Source organism: Lissotriton vulgaris, chromosome 8, assembly GCF_964263255.1.
Source record: "Lissotriton vulgaris chromosome 8, aLisVul1.2, whole genome shotgun sequence".
In the NCBI taxonomy this organism is placed as follows: Eukaryota; Metazoa; Chordata; class Amphibia; order Caudata; family Salamandridae; genus Lissotriton; species Lissotriton vulgaris.
The window spans coordinates 1169548498-1169571880 of NC_141696.1; the positions used below are offsets into that span (position 1 = coordinate 1169548498).

General features: G+C 43.8%; 1 protein-coding gene across 1 annotated transcript in view; it reads left to right on the top strand.

The window, feature by feature from the left end:
• VWA8 (von Willebrand factor A domain containing 8) overlaps window positions 1-23383 on the top strand; it is a 1363176-nt gene that overhangs the window by 969237 nt on the left and 370556 nt on the right. Inside the window, exon 37 of the mRNA XM_086935029.1 lies at window positions 16665-16869. Coding sequence (XP_086791155.1) covers window positions 16665-16869 — 205 coding nt within the window. The remainder of the gene's footprint in view (window positions 1-16664; window positions 16870-23383) is intronic.

Genomic DNA, 23383 nt, shown 5'->3' on the forward strand with positions numbered 1-23383 from the left:
ATACTGAGAGTTAGTTGAGGTTGAATGCAGGACCGAGGGCTAATATTTGATATGGGGCGGATGGGGGAATTAATTTTCACATTGTCTGGTTTCACATGAGCATACGTGGATTTACACATGTTGTTTAGTTCCTCCAGTAAAGATATCTCTGGAGCAACATCAGCTGTCTGTAAAGAAGAGCACGTAGTGGGCGAACTATCCAGGGCGGGGAATCGCTCTATTCGCTCTAGTTCTCTGGCAATGGGGAGCGTTACCCTCTTTCGATAGTGGTCCATCGTTCCTCTGATCAAGCCACAGTGTGTGGCAACATTCCTGGTACCCCCCTTGCAGGTCATATCATCAGCCATCTTCCAATAAGAACAGTTCAATAGTACCACTATGAAGGACCTATTCGTAAAAGGGGGATAGGTAAGGGGAAACAGTACCTTCAATACTTTGTCCACATCGCCGCATACCGAACCAAGGGGAATGGCCCCGCCCCGGCCTCCTCTGGCCTCTGATGGCCGCAGATGGCCCCGCCCTTCTCCCGGGCTTAGCCCGGCGCAGTCCCGCGCGCGTCCCGCAATGCGGGGGCTCTCGCTGGTACAAGAGCACCTCCGGGGGCGGGACTGGGCGTGCGCGACTTCTGCTGGCAAGGGGCCGCTGGGGGATGTAGTCCCCGGTCCGCCGCGATGTCAGGTGGCAGAAACGGCAGATGGCAGGTGAGCAGGAAAGCTGCGGCGCTCCTCGGCGCTCCCTCGGTCTCCCTCGCAATTCCCAGGTGAGTGGCTGTGTGTCAGTCTGTGTATTAAAGTACATTTGCAGGGGTCGTAGACTATGGAACACGAAAGAAGATTTGGAAGCGTTTGGTGGCACACAATGATGATGCTTTTTCAAAGTAATATCTTAAATATACTGAATGAAATTCCGGCAGTAACCCTAGGGTAAAACACAAAACAATGCAGGATTAAAACGAGCCTTGGAGCAATATCTGCTGAGCACACATGCATTGCAAATCAATTGCGGCACCCGCGCTTTAGCTTAAGATCTTTACAGCTAAAGCACGAGTGCCGCCATTGTAACAAAAGTAAACAAGTCGGAGAAAAAAAGTCGGCCACCTGCTTTTTTTTCTATTTATTTACTTTTGTTACAATGGTGGCACTCCTGCTTTAGCGTTGAACATCTTAAGATAAAACGCTTGCCTGCCGCTCGCAGCCTCTGGGAGAATACTTTCTGACATTTTTGGTCGTTTTCACCTTGCTCCCTGCATCCTGACCCACGAGGACCCGGGGACACAAGCGGACGCTGCCGGGGCCGGGACTGCGAGACCCAGGGTGCCCAGCGCTTCAACAACTCAGCGCACCTGGTGTCTCTTCCCGCCCCCAGCCCTCCGCCCTTGCTCCAACTCCGGCTTCATAAGGCTCGCGGCCCCCGCACCGCGGGTGCCGCTCGCAGCCTCTGGGAGAATACTTTCTGACATTTTGGTGCCACTCACGGATTCCTTGCTGCTGTCTACGAAGGGCGACTTTCAGCAAACTTGTGCCCAACTGCTTCCAGACTCCTTTGAGGTCGCGCTGCTGGTGGGAGCTCCTCCGTGGTCGACGGAGTGCCTAATTGCTCCCAGCGTGCGCTTGACCCCACTCCCATTGGCTGCCTGCACCGGGGGACTGCGAGGACCAGAAGCCTTTGCTTCTTCCACCTGGTGCCTCTTCCCCCGGCGGTAACGCCCTTTAAACCTTCCCTTAAAGCAAATCGTATCACACGCAACGCGGGACGCGCGCGAGGAGAAGCGCGAGGCGAAGCCCGGGCCAAGGGCGGGCCCGTTTCAGCCCGTTCCAGACTGTGAGAGACTGGACTGGGCCACGGTATTTGTGTTTTTTATTTTCTCCCTACCCATTTGTAGATCTGTGTGGATAAAAAATTGTGGGGTATTACATCCTAGTCAATATTCAACAGTGTGACCGGTCTGCTTGTGACCTAGCATTCATCACGTCTGAGACTCACAGCGTCCGATCATGACCAGAGCTACCAGAAGCAAAAAGACAGATAAAACCACTGACATAACTGGTCCACTTGACTTATTTCTAAATAAGGCCAATGCAGCCATTGATAATACTATTCAATTGATAGATCGACGGGTGTCTCACGAACTGGAGATGGCCAGAAAAAGATCGTCAATGGGCCCTTTGGCGTTAGCACAAACTCCAATTCATAAGGGTCCGATCACTCCCCTGTTGAATCAAGCAAGTGCACTAGTTCACACAGTTCCAAATACTGTGGACCTGTCAGCAACACAATTGTCATTAGGATCTGATTCTGTGGAGGATCTGGAAAAAACACCGGACTTACAACTCATACAAAACCAAGATACAGTGTTAGAATCTAACTCCACGGGGGAAAGGGAGGGTGCCATACCTAAGAAGCCAAGCAAGGGGTTGATTACACATGATATAACATCGGCTCCACCTAATTGTGTGAACCCTTGCAACCTGAATAAGAATGGCAAAAATATTGTAGTGCTTCAAACCCCATCACCCACCATCAGTGTGATCCCTAACATGCCCCCACAGAACAATGTGCCACTGGGGAACCTGGATGCATTAGGTGCAGCAGGCGGTATACACAAACCATGCACCACATGTGTGACTCTACATGACTTTCTCACAAATAGCATGGGGGAATTGTTAAAATACCATCTGAAACCCTTAGAAAAAAGTATTAGGATAATCGAAAAACAACTCGCTAAATTGAATACTCCCGCATTTACTCAGAAGTCATTGAGTACTCTAGACACGGGGGGGGGGGAAACCAAACAGCCAGTTAAACCGGCTAAACCGGCGCAACCACTTATCATACCAGCTGAGTGTCCAAAACCCCGTGTACAAGATAAAGAAGAAAGCACCCAGACTAAAAGTACCAAACAAAACTCACAAAATACCCCTAAACCCCTAAATGCAGAGGGGAATGGCCAACTCAATATTCCCAGCGATAATGCACAACCCACCCCAGCTCTAGTGGCTCTAAACACACAGTTAGCCAATTTTAAGGACACGACACATAAATCACAAAAAACTCAGTCCTTCCAATCCCAGGGAAAACAGAGGACGGGTACTAGGTTCAGGCGGCCGTTTCATCTCCCACCGGAAGCTACCCCGTACACTGTTGTCCTAACAGGGGTGTCAGAACTGCCAGAGGGCGCGGAGGAGCCCCCGTGGTCACTAAGGAACAAAGTCCTGCAATTGCTAAGCCAAAATAGACCCATCCAGCCATCACATCTTAGTAGAATAAATTCAGTCAGAAGAGTGTTTTGGATTGGGGACACGAAAAAAAGCCTACAGGGTGACTGTGTTATAGTCAATTGTGACGATCCCGCCATGGTTGACTATATCGCTTCTTGGCCAGCGTTAGAAAAAAGGGGGGGGGTGGATGTACAGCGTCTCTCCTTCTTTTATCCACCGTTAAATATTCCCAATTATGAGAATACAACTGGCTGGGACGAAGTCCAAGACTGGCCTTGGACACAGGTGGGGTACACTAATAGAAGCAGAAACAGGAACAATAATAATTACTGGAACAGAGGCTGGGATTCTCGCCCCTGGTACCATAGTAGAGGTAACCCAAATCCTGATTATTGGGGGGGGGGTTCCTACAAGGAACAGATATGACTGTTTAGACATGGTCGATTGACCAATAAAGGCCACTACAGCCCCCCAGCTAAAGATCTATGATGTTTCTCCCCAGTTAGAAAACACTAACCCCAGGATGACAGAGATTACATTAGATCTTGACACGGGTGGTGGAAACTTGTCAGGCCAACACCTAATAGAAAAATCTAGTAAGCTACTGATGGAGAGCGGATTTGAGTTCACAACTGAAACTACCAGCACGCATCCACATTTGAGCACAGTAGACAAGACTAAGGCTCAAATTGTAAATGAGATTGGAGCCCCGCCCGTGGGCACTGTCTCACTAACTAGGCAGGAAGAATCCAGTACAACCAATGAGGAGAAATGTTCTCTAAAAATAACATCGTGGAATATTGCTGGGCTGGCTAAAAAAGTGCGGGACCAGCTATTCCTAACTTTTATGGAAAGGCAGGACATAATCTGTCTGCAGGAGTGTTGGGACTTAGATGAGACCCACATCGAGGGTTTTAGCACTTTTTACGTTCCTTCGATCCAGGGCAACAGAGGCAGAGGCTCTGGGGGACTGTGTATCTTTACTTCTAACCTCTGTAACATAGAGCAGACTATGCATGAGGTAAGCGGACCAAAAACAGGCGCAGGGAGCTCATTACAAAGCCTGCTCATTAAATCAAATGGGCACTCCATTTTTCTGATCAACCTGTATAATAACGCGCCAAAAGTTGAGGTTAAAACCTTAATAGTGGAATTGGACCTATTGCTAAAGAGAGGTGGGCAGGCGGCAGACTGCTTACTTATAGCGGGGGACTTTAATTGCCACCTATGCCCCTATAGTCAAACAAAAAACTGTGGCATTTTTGACTTAAAAGGGGACCCTACCACGCACTTCGAACATTCCATAGGGGGCAACTTGTTAAATCAATTCATGCATGAATGGGATTTGGCCTTTGCAAATGAACTTTGTCAGCCACCTGTAGCGTTTCAGACAACTTTTTTTGGCCACGGGGCAGGCACTGTAATTGACTTCATTCTAGTCTCCAATAGGAATCAAGGCTGGGTGAGGGGTTTTGATACGGAGGATCTAGCAATAGGCGACCATTTTCCTATTAGCACCTCCCTTAGACTAGGGAAATCTGGGACCCAAAAAATAAGCTCTATGAATATTCTGCATGGCCGTTCAGTGGCGCTGGCCAGAAAAAATGGCTACGCCATCAAATGGGCAAAAAATGAACCCACAAAATTCCTGAAAGATCTGGTGCAGAAAGAATCTAGTCAATTTGCCACCTGTCTGGAACCAAATATCAACCCCGGGCTAATAATACAGGCGTATGAAGGGATTAAAGCCACAATAAACGCCAATTTAACTAAAAAATTAAAGGTAGAGGACGACACGAGATTACATGGCTGGTTCAATCGAGCCTGTACTAATGCACACAAAGTTCTTTTACAGGCTTTAAAGAATGTCCCCAGGGATAGCGGCCGAGTTAAGGAGGCTAGACAAGCTCACAAGCTGACCCTCCTGAACAGAAAGAAAGAACTTAAAAATGCAGCATGGGAAGCCCTGATAAAGGCAAGCGCCCTAAGGGATAACACGTCGTTCTGGAAAGAAATTAATGCCCCCTTCTTCTTGGATAGGAAGGTAGACTCACTGGAAATAGGCATATCAGAAGACGTCTGGGTCACTTATTTCACCTCCCTCTACAAGAAAGAATCACTTGCTTTGGGAGATGAGATGGATGTGGGGCGAGAGGTTCTTCCACAGCTTCAGGGAAACTTCCCACTAAAAGTAATGTTTACCCCTGCAGACCTGGAACAAGCGATTTGTCAGAGCGCTAGTTTAAAGGCTCCGGGACCTGATGGAGTCCCCATTGACTTGTTCAAGGGGAATGTAGATCTTTGGGCCCCTTTACTGGCAAATGTACTGAACGCTTACACCAAACTAGGTTTCCCCCACACTTGGAATGAAGCAATAGTTATCCCGATATTTAAAAAAGGGGACAGACAAGACCCAAAATGCTACCGCCCCATCTCCCTGCTAGACAACCTAATGAAAGTGGCAGGCAGGGTGTTGCTAACCAAATTGCAAATTTGGTCGAAGAGCAATGGGATACTTTCTAAATTCCAGTATGGTTTTAAGTCCGGTTTGGGTACAATAGAGCAGGGTTTAAACCTGTCCCTTATAATGAACAAATACATTGGTCCAAAAAAAGGGAACCTGTTCCTAACATTCGTCGACTTAACCTCGGCGTTCGACTGTTTGGATCATGGAATACTGTGGAAAACCCTGTCCACAATGGGAATAGATAAAAACATCTTAAGCTTTATCCAGGAGCTGTATAGAGACGCAGGCGCCACTGTGAGATTTGGCAAAAATGGCGAACAAACTAGAAAATTCCCAATAGCAAAAGGCGTTCGCCAGGGCTGCATACTTGCGCCATTCTTATTTAACTTATACATCAATGAGGTAGCAGCTTTCTTAAATGATCTGGAGGTGGACTACCCCAAGATAAATGGTCTCGCTGTCCCATTACTGTTATACGCCGATGATGCGGTGATTATGGCCCGCACTCAGCGGGGACTCCAAAAGGCATTAATGGGCTTCGCAACCTTCATGAGCTCTAGAGGCCTAAAAATAAACGTGGGGAAAACTTTCACGATGTCCTGCACCACCAGAAAAAAAGTACCTGACTGCAAAACCTTTGTTAACGATTCAAAGATAGCAATGACTAAAACCTTTTCTTATTTGGGAATTATTTTTAATAACAGGGGGACATGGTCTACAGCGATTACCTCCCGGAACCTGGCCTTTGCCCGCTCAATAGGGGCGGTCAAGCAATTTGCTAAAAAACTTGGCGGGAAACCGGTAGACACACTACTTAAGATCTATGCAGCAAAATGTGTGTCTACAGCTGTCTATGGGGCGGGGATCTGGGGACTTGCAGATAGTTCGGAAATCCAAAGGGTGGAAAATGCTTTCCTTAGGTATCTTTTAGGTGTCCCGCGTTCCACATCTACTACTATATGCCACAATGAACTTGACAGATCCCACATTAGTGATTTGATAAAGATAGCGCCAGTCATGTTGTGGCACAAGATTTGGACATGCGAGGACACGACATTCAATAGGGAAGTAATTCATGATTGTCTGCAGCAAGCTAATGGCGCTAAACAGCCATGGCTGGCCTATGTTAAAAAATTTCTGAATTCTATCGGTCAACCAGAATTCTTCTCGAACCCAACCTCATGTGCCCAAATGTCAAAAAAAGTAATAAAAGAGACATGCCTTGGTCTATTGGAGGAGAGGAGATATTATCTAGATGGGAATAAGTCTACCATCATAGCCCATCGTCAGATCCTCCATGATCATGGCCTTCATCCTTATTTGGGGCCAAATTTCTCATGCTATCATAGAATGCTTTTAGTACGATTGAGGACGGATTCTTTTCTCAGGCTAATAACGTTCCCTGCCCCAAATGATTGGTCTGGGAAATTGATGAAATGTCCGTGTGACGGAGTAGCCACCCAGTCCAATCTTCATTGTATTCTTCTCTGCAAGTATTATCAGTGGGGGAGGAAAAAACACTTGCTGCCACTATTAAAGCTGTGGGGTTTGAGAAGCTGTAAGACTGCCCTTCATAGATTGTATTTGCTCCAAGATGAGCTCACTATTGTAGTGGTGATAAAATTCTTGTCGTTCATTGTAAAATGTAGAGGAACCATGAGAAATGATTAGAAGGCTGAGGGTTTGTTGGAGTATTATTCTGTGCCTAATAACACCATATAATACATAAATATGTCATATTTACCTCAACCTTTTAATAATCCTATGAATTCATTTTTGTACCAAATGTCTTTATGAAATAATTTTATGGCTTTCAGTATTAGGTTACTTGATTGACAAGTGTAACGAAAAAGAGTTTGTCGCAGTGATTTCCCTTTTTAAATCCAAGTGTTAAATGTTGTGTTTTTTGTATTTTGTCGTGTTTGCTTATATGGTGTTTGTCAAATACCGAATAAAGCTATCTTTTGACTTTGACTTTGACTTTGACTTTGATAAAACGCTTGTGCCGCGAATGGTTCATAAGTAAAGAAATAAAGAAAAAGTATTTTTTTTTTCTTTACTTTTGAAGCAATTGCGGCACCCGCACTTTAGCTTATGATATGTAAAGCTAAAGCGCAGTGACACTATTATAAGCAAAGTAAATGAAGAGAGAAAAAGGAAAGCATTGGCTTTGATGCAACTAATAAAAAGAAAGACGCTGATGCACTGGATAAATTACAACAACAAAAAAGCATTGCAAGAGAGCATGTCAGCAGGACAGGCGAGCAAGAGAAGGCAGGACAAAGCTGTTTAACAAAATAGTGCTCCGAGACTGTAATTAAAACGGCTTGAGTAACAACACATGTAACAGGGGGTGTCCTCATGGGAGGTTACAAGAAGAGACAAGGCGGTACTGAAGAGGATCTATTAAGCCTATTGACTAATAAAAAGTAACCATTTACAAAAGACAGTGACAGGGGCCAATTAAAAAGATGGGCGGAAAGTGAGTGGAGCTTCATGCCCATATCCTCACTTCAGCATGTCTCGAAGAGACAGCACAAGCGATACCTCGGCGAGACCTAAAAAATGATTACAAGTGCATTATACAGCACAAATGTCTATGCAACTGATTAGAAACAAGGCGAAAGTTACTCCAGGAATAATCCTTCATTGGTCTGTTTCAAAATGTCCCACAACCCCCAAGCCAAGTACACATCTACCCAAAAAGGTGCACAGTGTGTTTACTGCATGTAACACCTGGCCAGCCCTTTAGGTCACACCAGCCCAACACTGCAGGCCATCACTGCACACTTTATCTAAGATTCACTCAGCACAGGCAGCAGTAGTCAAAGTTTTTCTTGTGCACTTAACAGGCACAGTGCGTTCCACAGCAGTATAAGGATCACACACAGCACAGGGGCAGCTGTGCAAGCTTTCTTCACTCACTCACTCACTCACTCACTCACTCACTCACTCACTCACTCACTCATTCACTCACTTGTTCACTCACTCACCCACTCATTCACTCACTCCAGCACAGGCTTCACTAGTACAAGCTTCGCTCTGACAGCAAACTACAGTATGCTACCAAAATACTGCTTTGGGGGACCAAGATAGGTGTGAAACTTTGAGCTCTCAAGTTGTCCTAGGTCTCGAGTGAGAAAATGCAATCCAATCAGTCCTGTGCTTTTTGGCTCAGTCAGTGCTCTATGACTAATACACAAAAAGCAAAAATACAGGCAACAAAATGCAGTTTAAATGAGCATAAACAACATTGACAAAGCCAAAATGTCTGGTTTACAGCTGAAAGTGTTTTTTCGTCGATTGAGTGCGTGCGTGGTATTGATTGTGGGTGGGTAAGTGAATGCTTGAATGGCTCAAAGGGTTGATGAGTGCAAGGATGAGTGACTGTTTGCTTAGTTGATGATTCACTGAGTTCATGAACGATGAATTAGTGGCTGCATTGTTGGAAGTATCCTGACACTTTTTGTTATAAGCCAGGTCAATTTGCTTTGCTAATGCATATTTGTTTTTTAAACACTCTTTTCTTTCTTTTATGTGACACATCTTCATACCATTGTGTATCTATGTAACTTGTTCACTATTTAGCTTGAAATACATATCATTGCTGGCTCTCATATACATTGATGAACATATGAATCCCTTTGAGTTTGCTCCAGCATAATCTTTAAAAGCCTGGTGGAGGCAACAGAAATATAACTAATGTTGTGATTGGTACATTTTGTGGTGGTGTTTGGTAAAAAGGATTGCTCAAAGTAGCACTACTTGCAGTTCTTCCCTCCCATCATAGCAAGTACTTCACCGGGTGCAAGAAGAGCGTGCCTGACTCATTGTTACCATAAAAGAGGGAACCAGTGAGAAACAATGGTATTTTTAAGTTTACATTGGCGTCACCACCAAGGTTTCAAGAAACAATGACAACTGAAGGAAGCTAACAAAATAATCCCTGTCCCCATACATTCAGACTACCATAGTAAAGGGTAGCGTAAATATTTAATTGCAAGCCAGGCTATCAGATAATATCCAACACTGGACAGAGCTCTGTTTGTTCCAATTAATACCAGTTTCTATAAAAGGCATGGAACATTTCTCAATTTTCACATCATTCAAACACATTTCTATCCAAGATGGGATGCAACATCAAAGTATATTTTAATATATCGCTTCATGCCATAGTCTGCCCACAGTATCATCCTGTCATTTATCGTATGTAGAATGGCAGGAGTGAGTCATGAAGTGCTATCTAAAAGGACTCATTATAGCACTTCAGCTGGCTGGGGACATAGAGTGGCAGCTAAGCCGAGATCCTCTGGGGGCAACACAACCAGGGCAGTACTCCTGTTTTTTTGGCCAGAACAGGCGAGAAACAGTACAATCTGGCTTAATGACGTGAACCCTGATGGCTCCAAACTCCAGCATTCACTGAATGCCAAATAAATTAGATTCATTGGACACCAACCTCACCCCCAAGGAACATTACCAAAGAGCAAAGATAACCTGCAACTTTCTCCTAAAGAAAGTCACACTGTTTCTTCCTGAAAGTGACTTAGAACTGCTGTTCAAGGCCTCATACTCTCAAATCTGGATGGCGCTAACCGCCTGCTTCATGGCTGTCCAGACGCCACACTGCGCCTGTTAAGGGTATCATATATGTTGTAAAATGTCTCATTCAGGTCCGGAAGAAACATGATTGTTACACCCAGTGGAACACCATTGGCTCTCCTTGCCAGCCTGCACCACCTCCAAAACCAACTGTATCTTTTTACAAAACCATCAAGAACAGTACCCCTGCTTACCTTCGGTCACGCTTGCAATCTCTACTGGCTCTCAGCACACTTGTTGCCAAGTCCTCATCAGACTGGAGATTAAAGTGTAAAAAATCAAAAACAAAGCAGGAAGCCTTTTCCATCTTTTCACCCAGGATCTGGAACAACATCCCTGTATCTATAAAGACTGCCCCAACGCGTATGAAATGTAGGAAAGAGTTGAAGCTACACCCTTTAAAGAACGCTGCATCACAGTGCAGTAATAATCCAATAACCAGCTACCTCTCCTATCACTCATTCATTCTATGCTTGTCTTTGAGCGTGAACATCACTCCTCTGCTTTCTTGGCTAGGTTCATGCTATCCAAATACCACATGCCTACCATGGATGCCATAATGGGGGCTGCTAGGGGTCACGCCTGTGGCCCCTGGCATGCTCTCTGCAACCCCTGGCACTCCCTTTGTGACCCCTGGCCTCGGAGGTGGCAAAATCTGTGTCAAGAAGACCGGGCGGCTTCACCTTCCTTGTTTTGAGCTAATTTTTAATTACTGTGATGAGCGTGTTTGTCGAGAGATTTAATTAATTTAATTTAATTTCTTGTATTGGGCTGGACTCGACCCCGTAAGGGGTATCTCTGCGCTTTGTTCGCCGTGGATGACAGACTTCAGTGCTTCTGCGGGAAAGCTATAGGGGGATTATATTTCTTGGAACAGAAGTGTTTTTAAGGTTTTCCTAAAGGAGAGGTGGTTGGTGATTTGTCTGAGACTGATGGGAAGTTTGTTCCACAGAGTCGGTCCTATAAGTGATAGGGCACGACCCCCTTGTCTGGTCTTCTTAATTAATGGAGTTTCCAGTAGAAGTTGGTTGCTAGATTGTAGAAGACGATCCGGTTTGTATAAATGAAATTTTTGAGCAAGATATTTGGGGCCATCTCCAAAGAGGCATTTGTGCACTGTACAACAAATTTTAAATTTAATACGTTGCCGTATTGGTAGCCAATGGAGCTCCCTCAAGAGGGGTTTAGACGGAGTTCTTGTGGGGGCATTAAGAATTAATCTAGCCGCCGTGTTTTGGACCACCTGCAATTGGTTCAATGCATCCTCATTAGCTGATATTAAAAGGCCGTTGCAGTAATCTAACCGACTTATCACCAAGGCCTGTACAAGGGTCTTTCTGTGGATGTCAGGTAGAAGAGGGAAGACTCGCCTCAACAGACCAATTGTTCGAAAACATGCTCCTGTAATAAAATTTGCATGCTCTTTTAGGGTTAGATTCTGGTCAAGCTTCACTCCCAGGTTTTTGACTGACGGTTTTGGGCAGGGTACAGGTCCTAGATCTAAGGGCCACCAGTCGGGAGACCAGAGTATACTGGCTTTCCCAAAAAGCATTACCTCAGTCTTCCCCGACATTGCACTGGAGGCAGTTGGAAGCCATCCAGTTGGACACTGCTCTCATACCCTCGGCAAAGTTGTTCTTAACGTCAGAAGTAAGAGAGTGGAAAGGAAAGAGGAGTTGGGTGTCATCGGCGTATGACACCGGTGTGAACCCATACTCTCTCACAATCTCAGCGAGGGGGGCCACGTACACATTAAATAATGTGGGGCTTAGGCATGAGCCCTGTGGCACCCCCTTAGTGAGCATCCTAGTGGTGGAGCGATAGGGGCCCAAGCTGACAGATTGTGAGCGGCCGGAGAGGAAGCTCTCTAGCCAGGACAGTGCCACACCTCCAATACCCATCTTCCACAAACGGCCAAGAAGAATGTCATGAGACACAGTATCAAAGGCAGCAGACAGGTCTAACAGCACCAGAATCATCGACCCTCCTCTATCCTGTGACATCTTGATGTTATCAGTCACGGAGAGAAGTGCAGATTCGGTGCTGTAGTTGGGCCTGAGCCCAGATTGTGAAGGGTCCAGACCCCCTATCGCCTCTATGAAACGGGAAACATGGATGTTTACATGCTTCTTGGCCAGTTTGCTCAGGAAAGGCAGCAAGGAGATGGGACGGAGGTTGGAAAGTTCTGTCCATGGCAGTGCCGAGTTTTTCCGTATGGGATTCACAACTGCCTCCTTCCATTGTTGAGGAAGTTGCCCCTCTTTAAAGGAGAGGTTCAGAATCTTATGAATCATTGGACAAAGTGTCTTGCTCAGTGTGGCAGTCAATTTGGCTGGGATCAGATCTAGGGGAGAGCCCGTTTTCATATTATTTATTAGTGACAGAATATCACTATGGCTGGCTTCAGGAAAAGCAAGTAGGGTGTCCCCTTGTGTCTCAAGGTGGATTGTACTGGGGGCCTCAGTGTCCTTAGGGAATTTAGATGAGGTAATTTTCTTGTAAAAGGTTTCAATTTTGTCCTCAAAAAATAGGGAGATATTATTACACAAAATTTGGGGAAATTCATCTGGACTTTCACATGCCAATGGTTTTGTAAAGGTCTGCAAGATTTTATACAGCTCTCTAGTAGAGTTGCCAGCTTCAGCTAATTGTGATGTAAGACTATTCTTTCTTGCTTTCTTGATGTTTTTATAGTAGATGGACATGGCCTTTCGATAGTTTGCCTTACTATCGCTGGTGTGGGTTTGGAGATGGAGTGCTTATTTGTAAGTGTGCGTGAGCAAGTGTGTGTGAGTGAAAGTGGCAGTCAGTGATTGGAGTGGCACTAAATGAGTTTAATTGTCTGTGAATATGAGTGAGTGAAAATGATAGAGTGAGGTTACGAGTGAGTGCCAGCCGATGTGAGCGAGAAGCTGTTAGTTCATCAGTGTAAGAATAAGGGACCATGTCTGAGTGAGTGTAAGATTGAGTTCAAGAGCGTGAGAATGAATGAGTGCAAGTGAGTGAGAATGATTAAGAGTGAGTAGGTGAGAATGAAAGTGAGTAATGAGTGTAAATTAGCATGAGTTGGAATGTGGTGGTGTTCTTGTGAGTCTGCTTCTAGCCCATGCAAAATACTGTAGTTGGCACACCGGAGACAATTATCAATAGACCGGGACCTAGCATACTAGAGATAATTAAGGATATATAAGACATCCATAACAAAAGGCTGGCACGGGCACACTGGAGATATTCTTTGGTATGACACATGGCAGAATGCTGGCACTAGCACATTGGGGTGATTTGTGGCAAAAACTATGACAGCTGTGGCAAATAGGAAGGGGACAAGCATGACAAGATGCTGGCCCCCATCAATCTAGAGGTAACATTTACCATAAGGGTCACACTTGTTACATGGATAAAATTAATAGTAACATTTAGGACTGTCAATATTTAAGATCGAAGGTTGTGTGATGTCACTTCCACTACCCCGTTTTTTTGGTGAATCGACGTCCATGATGCCTACGTACATACAGAATAAGACACATGCACAGGGAAGGTAAGCTTAGTAGTACTGGAAGAGAGGGTACACACAAGATTGTGGTGACTGTGCTAAACAGTGGCTAACCAGGGATGCCATGGGCCCTTACGCAAGCAGGACATTGTATGACAGGGCAAGACAGCTGTAACTGGGATGCAGTAAGACCCTCAAAACATGAACCTCAGTGCCAATTCACGTGTTAAGACCCAGATAGTTAAGCCCCTGGCGCTATTTAGGACCAAAGGCAGGGAGTTGGGGAAACGGCCACAAACACATAGGGGCATGGGGCAGAAAACCAGAAATGTGAAATAGGCAGCAGGCCTGATAGGAAGTTCAGTGCCTGATGTAGCAGTTTGACCAGTTTGTGATTAGTACTGCAAATTACTTACAGTCATGGCCACACCGCCCTCTGTCCTCCATGATGCACTGGCGCAGCAGCGGTCTCCTGGATGGCCCAGTGGGGGGAGGGAGTAGATGAAGCGAATGACGGATGTTTCCGGTTCCACTGCCGCAGTGCTCCTAGATTTCATGCCGTATGTCCACTGGAAGCACAGACAGACAGTAATAAAGGATAGACCTGGGGGCAGAACAGTAACAGACAAGCAGCTACAATGAGGCTTTTCTTTTCATCATCCCGCACGTGGTGCACTGTGGCAGGCTGAAGGATCTGTTATGTTACTTGAACCTATGATTATTGCACGTAATCTGCTCAGTGACTTATTATTGCCTTTGGCCCTGACTCTGTAAAGCGCTTTGATACCTCAGGGTCTAGCTAGCGCTATATAAAACCTTAAATAACGTTAGGCCATATGTGTATAGATTTCCGTTTGTCATTACCTATTAGCGAATGTTTGCGATTTACTAATAGGAAATAACAAACAGCTATGTAAAACAGTGTGTTTTACACTGTTAGCTATTCCCAGTGGGTTGCAATTGACCTACCTCATTAATATTCAAGACGTAGGTTGCAATGTGGGACCCATTGGGAATCGCTAGAAACACAGGGAAGGTGGTCTGCTGGGGACATCAGACCACCATGTCTGTGTTTGCTTTTAAATAAAGCAACTTTTTTTTTTAATGCAGCCCGTTTTCCTTAAAGAAAAATGTGATGTGTTTCAAAAAGAAAAATGAAAGTTTTTTTTTCTTCATTTTTTCAAGAGTAAGCAGTGGTCCATGGCTCCACTGTCAGCTCTTAACCCCTTCTATGCGGGGCTAATTTCCCTGCACTGCACCTAATAAGTGCAGAGAACCAAACCAATGGCTGCTGGATGCGTTCCTTCACCTGCTCAATGAATGAAAATTCCTAAGTTTTTTCTCTGCAACTCTTCATTACCAACAATGAGTTTTTTTAGAGAGTTTCTATAAGACTTTTTTGCCATTTGTTTATCTTTCCTTGTCCTAGAATGCATAGGCTTTGAATCCTTTTTTCATTAACATATGATTCATAGAACTTGTCTCAGGGATCCCCTGGTCAATACATGCGATACTCGACCCAAGTGTCCAGTTCATTATCTAGTACTGTCCAAGAATTCTGTTCAGTGTGATGTACTGAAAGAAACAGAGAATGCCAATGTGAATCTAGTTGTATCACAGAAGGGCATTCTAGTCCTAATTAAATATGCTGTTTCGTTAACTGTTGGGTACAGTTTTATTTTCAAAAGTGGACCACTTGCCCAATGAATCCAGTTCTGCCTGCACTACATTTAGTTCTGCGCAAAAACAGCCCCCGCCTGTTACTTGTGCTCCATGAATGGACGTTTGGAATAACTAGGAGGTTGCTAGTGTGATATCCTTCGTCCTTAGGTGTTCCCTTCCAGAAGGATTACCTAGGTCGGTTAGGCTGCATACACTTAGAGCCAGATGTAGGTGGCCATTTACCGGCCGGTAATGTCTGATTTCCGCTGTTACCGACCGGTAAATGGGTTTTTGGGATGTAGGGGGCCAATTTTACCGAATCGGTAAATTTACCGAATCGGTGAAATACCGAATCGGTATTTTTACCGATTCGGTAACTTCTAGATGTAGGTGGGACTCTTCTGAGTCCCAAAGGCCTTTCAGAATCGGTACTTTACCACCCAATCCAATTGGGTGGTAAAATACCGAATCCAGGTGTGCATGCACATGTGTGCATGCACACCTATGCCATGTGACAGACAGACATGCCCTTAGGGCATGCCTGTGTGCCACATGGCACACATGCCTGTATTTGGGGTGCTAGAGGGTGTCAAAGTGACACCCCATGCACCCTTGCAGGAATCGGTATTTACCGATTCTGTAAATACCGATTCGGTAATGCCCATTGATTCCTATGGGCTTCAATGCCCATAGGAATCAATGGGCATTACCGAATCGGTATTTACAGAATCGGTAAATACCGAATCTTAACGATTCGATATTTACCGATTCTGTAATACCTACACCCCCCCCCCTCTATTTTACCACTTCTTAAATACCGAATCGGTACAAATCGGTATTTAAGAAGTGGTAAAATTAAATTACCTACATCTAGGCCTTAGTCTTGACCAGTTATATTTGTAGGCTAGTGTTACATCAGTAAACACATGTATTCTTTGGACCAGTTCACTTGGAGAGCATGGCTTTGGTGCTGCCACTTGTAAGACAATGTTGCTGTAAAGGCTGCATGAGTTCAGAAAGTTATCAATCGTTAAAATGGCGGATACTAGACATGTGATATTGGGTTTTGACTTATTTATAATCATTTATATAAATATCTGTATATTAATCTTGTGTTAGTGTAGCTCAGCTCATATTTTGGAGGTACAGACCTCATAGTGACACTGACTCTCAAATTTCCATGAATCTGGTTCTTGATGCACTGTCTTCCTTTCTTCCATAGACCAAAGTTTGTCTCACCCTACACTGCCTGGCTGTCTAAGATTTCAGACACGGACGTCCTCCTCGCCCCGTTGGGAGGTGGCAGCGTGGTGACAGTGGACGTGGGAGGACAGGTCAGAGTTTGGGAGACCGGTCTTGAACATCTGCAGCGCGCTCTGCTGGAGTGGAGAAGCATGATAGGGCAGGACGACGGGAGACCCGTGCAGGTGCAGTATGAGTCCATTGTGTTACGCGTTTCAATGTGAAGTTTCTGCTCTTTACTTATTTATTTGGCATTTTATATAGCGCGAATTTGACCCTAATAGGGTATCAGAGCGCTTTACATTCACATAATGTTTTCCACTTATCACAGCACAAACACCTTGCAGTTTCAGTAAACCTAATCATTATAGAGATAGGTACTATCAACAGTTATGCTACGAAGTCATAGATTTGTTGTATATTGAATTGTGATAGAGACGTTTGTGCATAACATACACATTTACAAAATCGAGATCAAAATTTAAGTTCATATATTGAAACTGTTGATTCCAGTATTGATTCCTAGCAAAGTGGTGCGTGTTATAAGACACTCCATAAACAAGCATATTATTAAGCTGTCCTTCCTAGATGTTCAGTAATTAACTTTATATGTTTCCCTGTATTGTTTCCATGTGATAAAGACACTATCTTCCAAACAAATATGCCTTGAAAGAATTACTCATGTTTACACATTTTACTCTGCTCTAGCACTGGGAAGGATTAGATGGATGCACTCCTCATGCCTGATCGTATTACTAAAAATCGAGACCTACGATATTGTGGTATATGAATATCAATACCACAGTATCGAAATCCACAATATCAACAACCCTATACTTAGAATTAAAACGACCATCAAAATATAATTCCATTAAAATATCTAAAGTATAAAAAAATTGAAGCCCAAAATATAGATTACAAAAATACTTTTTAAAATAACATTAAAAGTAACCAAAATATTGGCTCCTACCCAAAATATAGATTACAAAAATACTTTTTAAAATAACATTAAAAGTAACCAAAATTCTGGCTCTACACAAAGCCTTTTGGACCCCTAGAAGACTCTTCCTTCACAACATCAAGGATACTGACTCCTGCTGGAACTGTTTGGAATCGGGAGGAGACCTTGAACACCTAATATTTAAATGCCCCCGGGTTACCACCTACTGGGACAGAATATTTGAATTTATTAACAAAGCCCTACACATTTCTCTCCCGAGAGAATTTGCTACTATAGTTATGGGTTCCTCCAAAGCTGTCACTTTAGATGAAAATGACAAAGCCCCACTTGATCTTCTACTGACAGCGGCAGTTAAAAACATAACGACCAACTGGAAAAACACAGCCAAAGCCTCCTTCCCCCATTGGCTCAACTGGGTTTCTAATCTCAGGGGTGCCGATAACATTACCCTTGCTTCTAACCCATGGCGACCACAACATAGGAAACTATGGACCTCACTTGATTCTCACTTTGATCTCTTCAAACCCCCGTGAAATGTCTAAATTCTGCTTTCCCAATCATCTTCTCAATGTGTTAAAGGATGGACGTGATACAACCTACTGTGCTGTAAGTCTGATATAATTACATGCTGTAATAAGCCTCTCGTGTTGTACTGATATGATGCCTAATTGTCACTTTTCTTTATTTATTTTCTTTCTCCTTCTCTTATGTTATTTCATTGCATGCTCGATTTTATTTGTACTTGTACCACAAACTTTACCTGCTCTTGTATGTACTGTGCATATCATTGCCAATCTCTCTCAATAAAAACTTTGTGAAAAAAAAAAAGTAACCAAAATATTGATACCCAGGTTATAGACAAAAAAAATTATGTGATATATTTTAAAATACCAATATATTTATTCAAATTAGAAATTAATAAAACAAAATTACTAACACTTATAAAACATATTGATATACATTTTATTTATACATATAATTAACAGATAAAATATATAGATGTTAAAAATATATATGTAAAAAAACAGATATCTTATAATAGTTTTTACACTATTTATTAAAAACACTATACATTTCAAAAGCCACAATTTTCCTTATATCTTTTTTTAATTAATAGAATATACAATAGTTTAAAAATAAGGGAATTATTTTTCCAAAAATTAACATATATTTAGTGTGAAAACGTAATTGTCTGTGTGGAAATAATCACTGAAACATGTGAGTGGGTGGTATGGGTCTTGTGTGTGTGATTGTGTGTTCAAAACAGGTTACAAAAACATATAAAGCATAATGGAACTCACTTAACCCCTTCGCTGCGGGGGTAATTCCCCCACGGTGCGGGAGATGCGGGGGTGAGCGTGGTGCCGCGTTATGAGTCACAGTGGAGCTGTGCTCATGACGAGCTGGGCTCGTCACAACCCCGCCCACTGATTAATTCGCCCACATAGGCGGGGAATCAATCACGCGCGGGCAGCGCGCAACCGTTATGACGAGCCCAGCTCGTCATGAGCACAGCTCCACTGTGACTCATGACGAGCTGGGCTCGTCATGAGCACTGAAGGAGTTAATAAGAATATAGTTAACAGTGATATATACACAGAATAACCCATAGGTAAAATAGACATAGTATTAATCTATGCCTTCATCAAAATTCAGAGTTACACTGAACACTGTAGCGATGGGAAAGACAGGTCCTTGAAAAGGAGGACAATAGATGAGCACTCAGAGATTCGTGAAGAATCGTGTAGAAAGGGCTCAGGAAGAGTGGTATTTATTTTAAGATCTTTTGTTGAAAGAAGAGCCAGAAAGAATACAATGGGTGGACCTAAGTACCCTGTGACCCCCAACTGAAGTGATATCGCAAAACCTCTGAATCTATTGGCTGACAAGACATGCACTCTTGCAACGTTTAACCTGTATAAAATCGCAGGATGTAGATATTAAAACAGATTCTATAATGTGTCATATTTAGAGGTATTCGGAAGCTGATGGATCTTTTGGCATGCCGGGAAAGACCCACCATCAGAGCCAGGTTCTGGCTAGAGTGGCCGGCTGAAGTGTCACAAAAGAAGTGAACATCAAATTGCTGAAGGTGAACCACAAAATGGGTTATCTGTGCACTCTGACAAGTGTGAGAGATGCTGGAGATGTTTTACCTGAAAGCGGAGTGTCGCAGGTGTATACGAACTTATTGTACTTGGGCTAGACGTCTGTAGTGTCCTTTGCAAGACAAACTCTTCTTGTTGAGCTGCAGGACTGCCATATGGTGTTCCTGCCATGCTTTATGTAAATAGTGTTATTGTTAGCTATACATTAATTCCAGATCTGCTGCCTAGTTTCTTTGGCCTCAGTTACACTCTCTCTTCACACCAGTCTAAGGCTGGGCTCATCACATGGCTGAAGTTTTGGTATCTGAATAACCTCTAAAATGCCTTCTTTATTGGGATTTGTCTTTGAAAAGGAAACAAAAAATGCCTACTGACCTGTATAATGCCTCAATTAAATAACAGATTCATTGATAATGGGCATTTTCCTTGATAGTGCTGCCAGCATGTGGGTGGAAGCACTTTTGATGCGAAAATCCCAATGGATCCAGCATGGACATTTAGGTGTGGCTGGGTGTCGCTGCTGGTATGGAGGAGGCAGGCCTCCATCACCCCAGCTGCTTGGCAGCCCACTTACCTGAGTCCACTCTAAATGATCTTATTTTTCCTCATGGCTCTCCACTTCAATTCTGGTTGTGGGGGCACTGCGGATCCATTATATTATAAGCGGATGCTGAAAAAAACTGAAATCTCTGGGAGAAACACAGTGGAAGAATGAGACGTAACTGGGGGGGGGGGCGGGTGGGGGCTTGAAACGAATATTTACGACCCTCTTGGTAATTTCTCATGGGAACTGCAAGCTTCCTCCTGTATTCCCCTGTAATTCTGCACCTCAGGCATCAACATGGCCACAAGTATCGGTATCTCCAGGAGTGTGGAATGGCCACCAGAAAATCTGGGGTACTCCTAATGGGTGGATACGTGTAGTGAAGTGGGTGCGTTCTAGTTCTTGCATCTTTTTTTATGTTCTGTTAAGTGCTCCCTGACTTCCTACATTTTCTGAATAGCTGTCAGCGGTCACTGCATCACTCTGGCATAAGCGGACCCGCATGTTGTTGCTGTCATCCTGCTCTCAGCACGTCTGCCTGTAGGGAAACCCGTGTTTCGAGTGGGCAGATGCTGTCCGGTTTGAAAGGGAGAGCACCTGCACTTCTCAGTAGTGGTCAACTACATTTAATGGAAGAGTACCTGCACGTCTCGGCACTGCTTATGTATATTTAATGGAAGAGCACCTGCACTTCTCAGCACTGCTTGTGTATATTTAATAGAAGAGTACCGTCACTTCTCAACACTGCTTATGTATATTTAATGGAAGAGTACCTGCACTTCTCAGCCTGCTTAACTTCATTTAATGGAAGAGTGCCTGTACGTCTCCGCACTGCTTTTATATAGTTAATGGAAGAGCGCCTGCTCTTCTCAGCACTGCTTATGTATATTTGATGGAAGAGTACATGCACTTCTCAGCACTGCTTATTTAAATGTAATGGAAGAGTACCTGCACTTCTCAGCACTGCCTATGTATATTTAATGGAAAAGTGACTGCACTTCTCAGCACTGCTTATGTATATTTAATGGAAGAGTGCCTGCACTTCTTAGCACTGCTTGTGTATATTTAATGGAAGAGTGTCTGCACTTCTCAGCACTGCTTATGTATATTTAATGGAAGAGTGCATGCACTTCTCAGCACTGCTTATGTATATTTAATGGAAGAGTGCCTGCACTTCTCAGCACTGCTTATGTATATTTAATAGAGAGTGCCTGCACTTCTCAGCACTGCTAATGGATGCACTGCTTATGTATATTTAATGGAAGAGTGCCTGCACTTCTCAGCGCTGCTTATGTATATTTAATGGAAGAGTCCCTGCACGTCTCAGCACTGCTAATGGAAGCACTGCTTATGTATATTTTATGGAAGAGTGCCTGCACTTCCCAGCACTGCTAATGGATATTTAATGGAAGAGTCCCTGCACGTCTCAGCACTGCTAATGGAAGCACTGCTTATGTATATTTAATGGAAGAGTGCCTGCACTTCCCAGCACTGCTAATGGATATTTAATTGAAGAGTGCCTGCACTTCTCAGCACTGCTTATGTATATTTAATGGAAGAGTGCCTGCACTTCATAGCACTGCTTGTGTATATTTAATGGAAGAGGGCCTGCACTTCTCAGCACTGCTTATGTATATTTATTGGAAGAGTGCCTGCACTTCTCAGCACTGCTAATGGATGCACTGCTTATGTTTATTTAATGGAAGAGTGCCTGCACTTCTCAGCACTGCTAATGGATATTTAATGGAAGAGTGCCTGCACTTCTCAGCACTGCTTATGTATATTTAATGGAAGAGTGCCTGCACTTCTCAGCAGTGCTTATGTATATTTAATGGAAGAGTGCCTGCACTTCTCAGCACTGCTTATTTATATTTAATAGAAGAGTGCCTGCACTTCTCAGCACTGCTTATGTATATTTAATGGAAGAGTACATGCACTTCTCAGCACTGCTCAACTACATTTAATGGCAGAGTACCAGCACTTCTCAGGAGAAAGGAGGTATTCTACAGAGTGAGCACCACCACTCCCATATTTCTATATAAAATACTGAGGGAAACACATGGAACAAGTGTAAAAACAACAAAGGCGAATGCTTGCAAGCTGTGTTAAACATTTAAGTCGTTCCTTTCTTTATCTGTGGGAAAAGCGATGCTGTAATTCTGAAGATTTTTTTAAACCAGCTCTGTCTTCCAGTCTTTACAATAGATAATCATTCTGCTTGTTTTTTTCGTTAGACTGAACAAGTAGACACAATAATTAAATATGTGATTACGCCTGCTTTCCCATAATCCCTTGTACCCACTGCATTGTGTGATCAGACAGCCCCTGTAATCCCTTCCAAAGTGGGCCAGCAGACAGAGTGTTATTTGCAAGACATCCGAACAGACAATGTGTTTTCCCAAATGGAAGTCGTCTGGGGACGGGTCGCTGCAATAATGAAAGCCTAAATGGATTCTGTAATTCTTTCTTTGTCTACATCCGCACCCCATTGCCACAGTGAACCCGAAATTACCTCCAATGGGGAAATCGGGAGGAGATATGGACATTGCGTTTATTGCTGAATCAGCTCGGCCTATTCTGTGAGCAGAAGTCATGGAAACTGGGTAACCGAGATTCAAAGTAATTTCGGATTGTCACCAGTAGTGTTGCAACATCGCCATCTAGAGGCGAACCGTTTACCTCAAGTGAGATATCTGTAAGGCGCCGATGGGAGAGAATAGTCTTGTTTCTAGTAGAAATGTGTGACAAGTCAACTCAATGGCATGGGATTTTGGGAATGTATCTTTTTTTTACGTATCTTCTAGCCTTAAATGTCTTCCTTTATCGAAACAGCAGTCGGAGACGTTTTAAGGCATGGGTAAAGTGGGCTCTAGCCCAGGGCCCCAGCCTTTCAGGGAGCCCCTGATAGAGTTAGCTCTGTTCTGTAGAGAGTCTTGCCCTGATGACCTTGAACAATTCTTAAACAGATTGTTTCAAATGCCTTCTTCCTTTAATGTGTTTTTAATGTGAATGATGTCTGAGAGTCTATTACAGTCTGAAGAGAAATGTGTCTGTTTCATGCAACAGCCATACACAAGTTTTTTTTA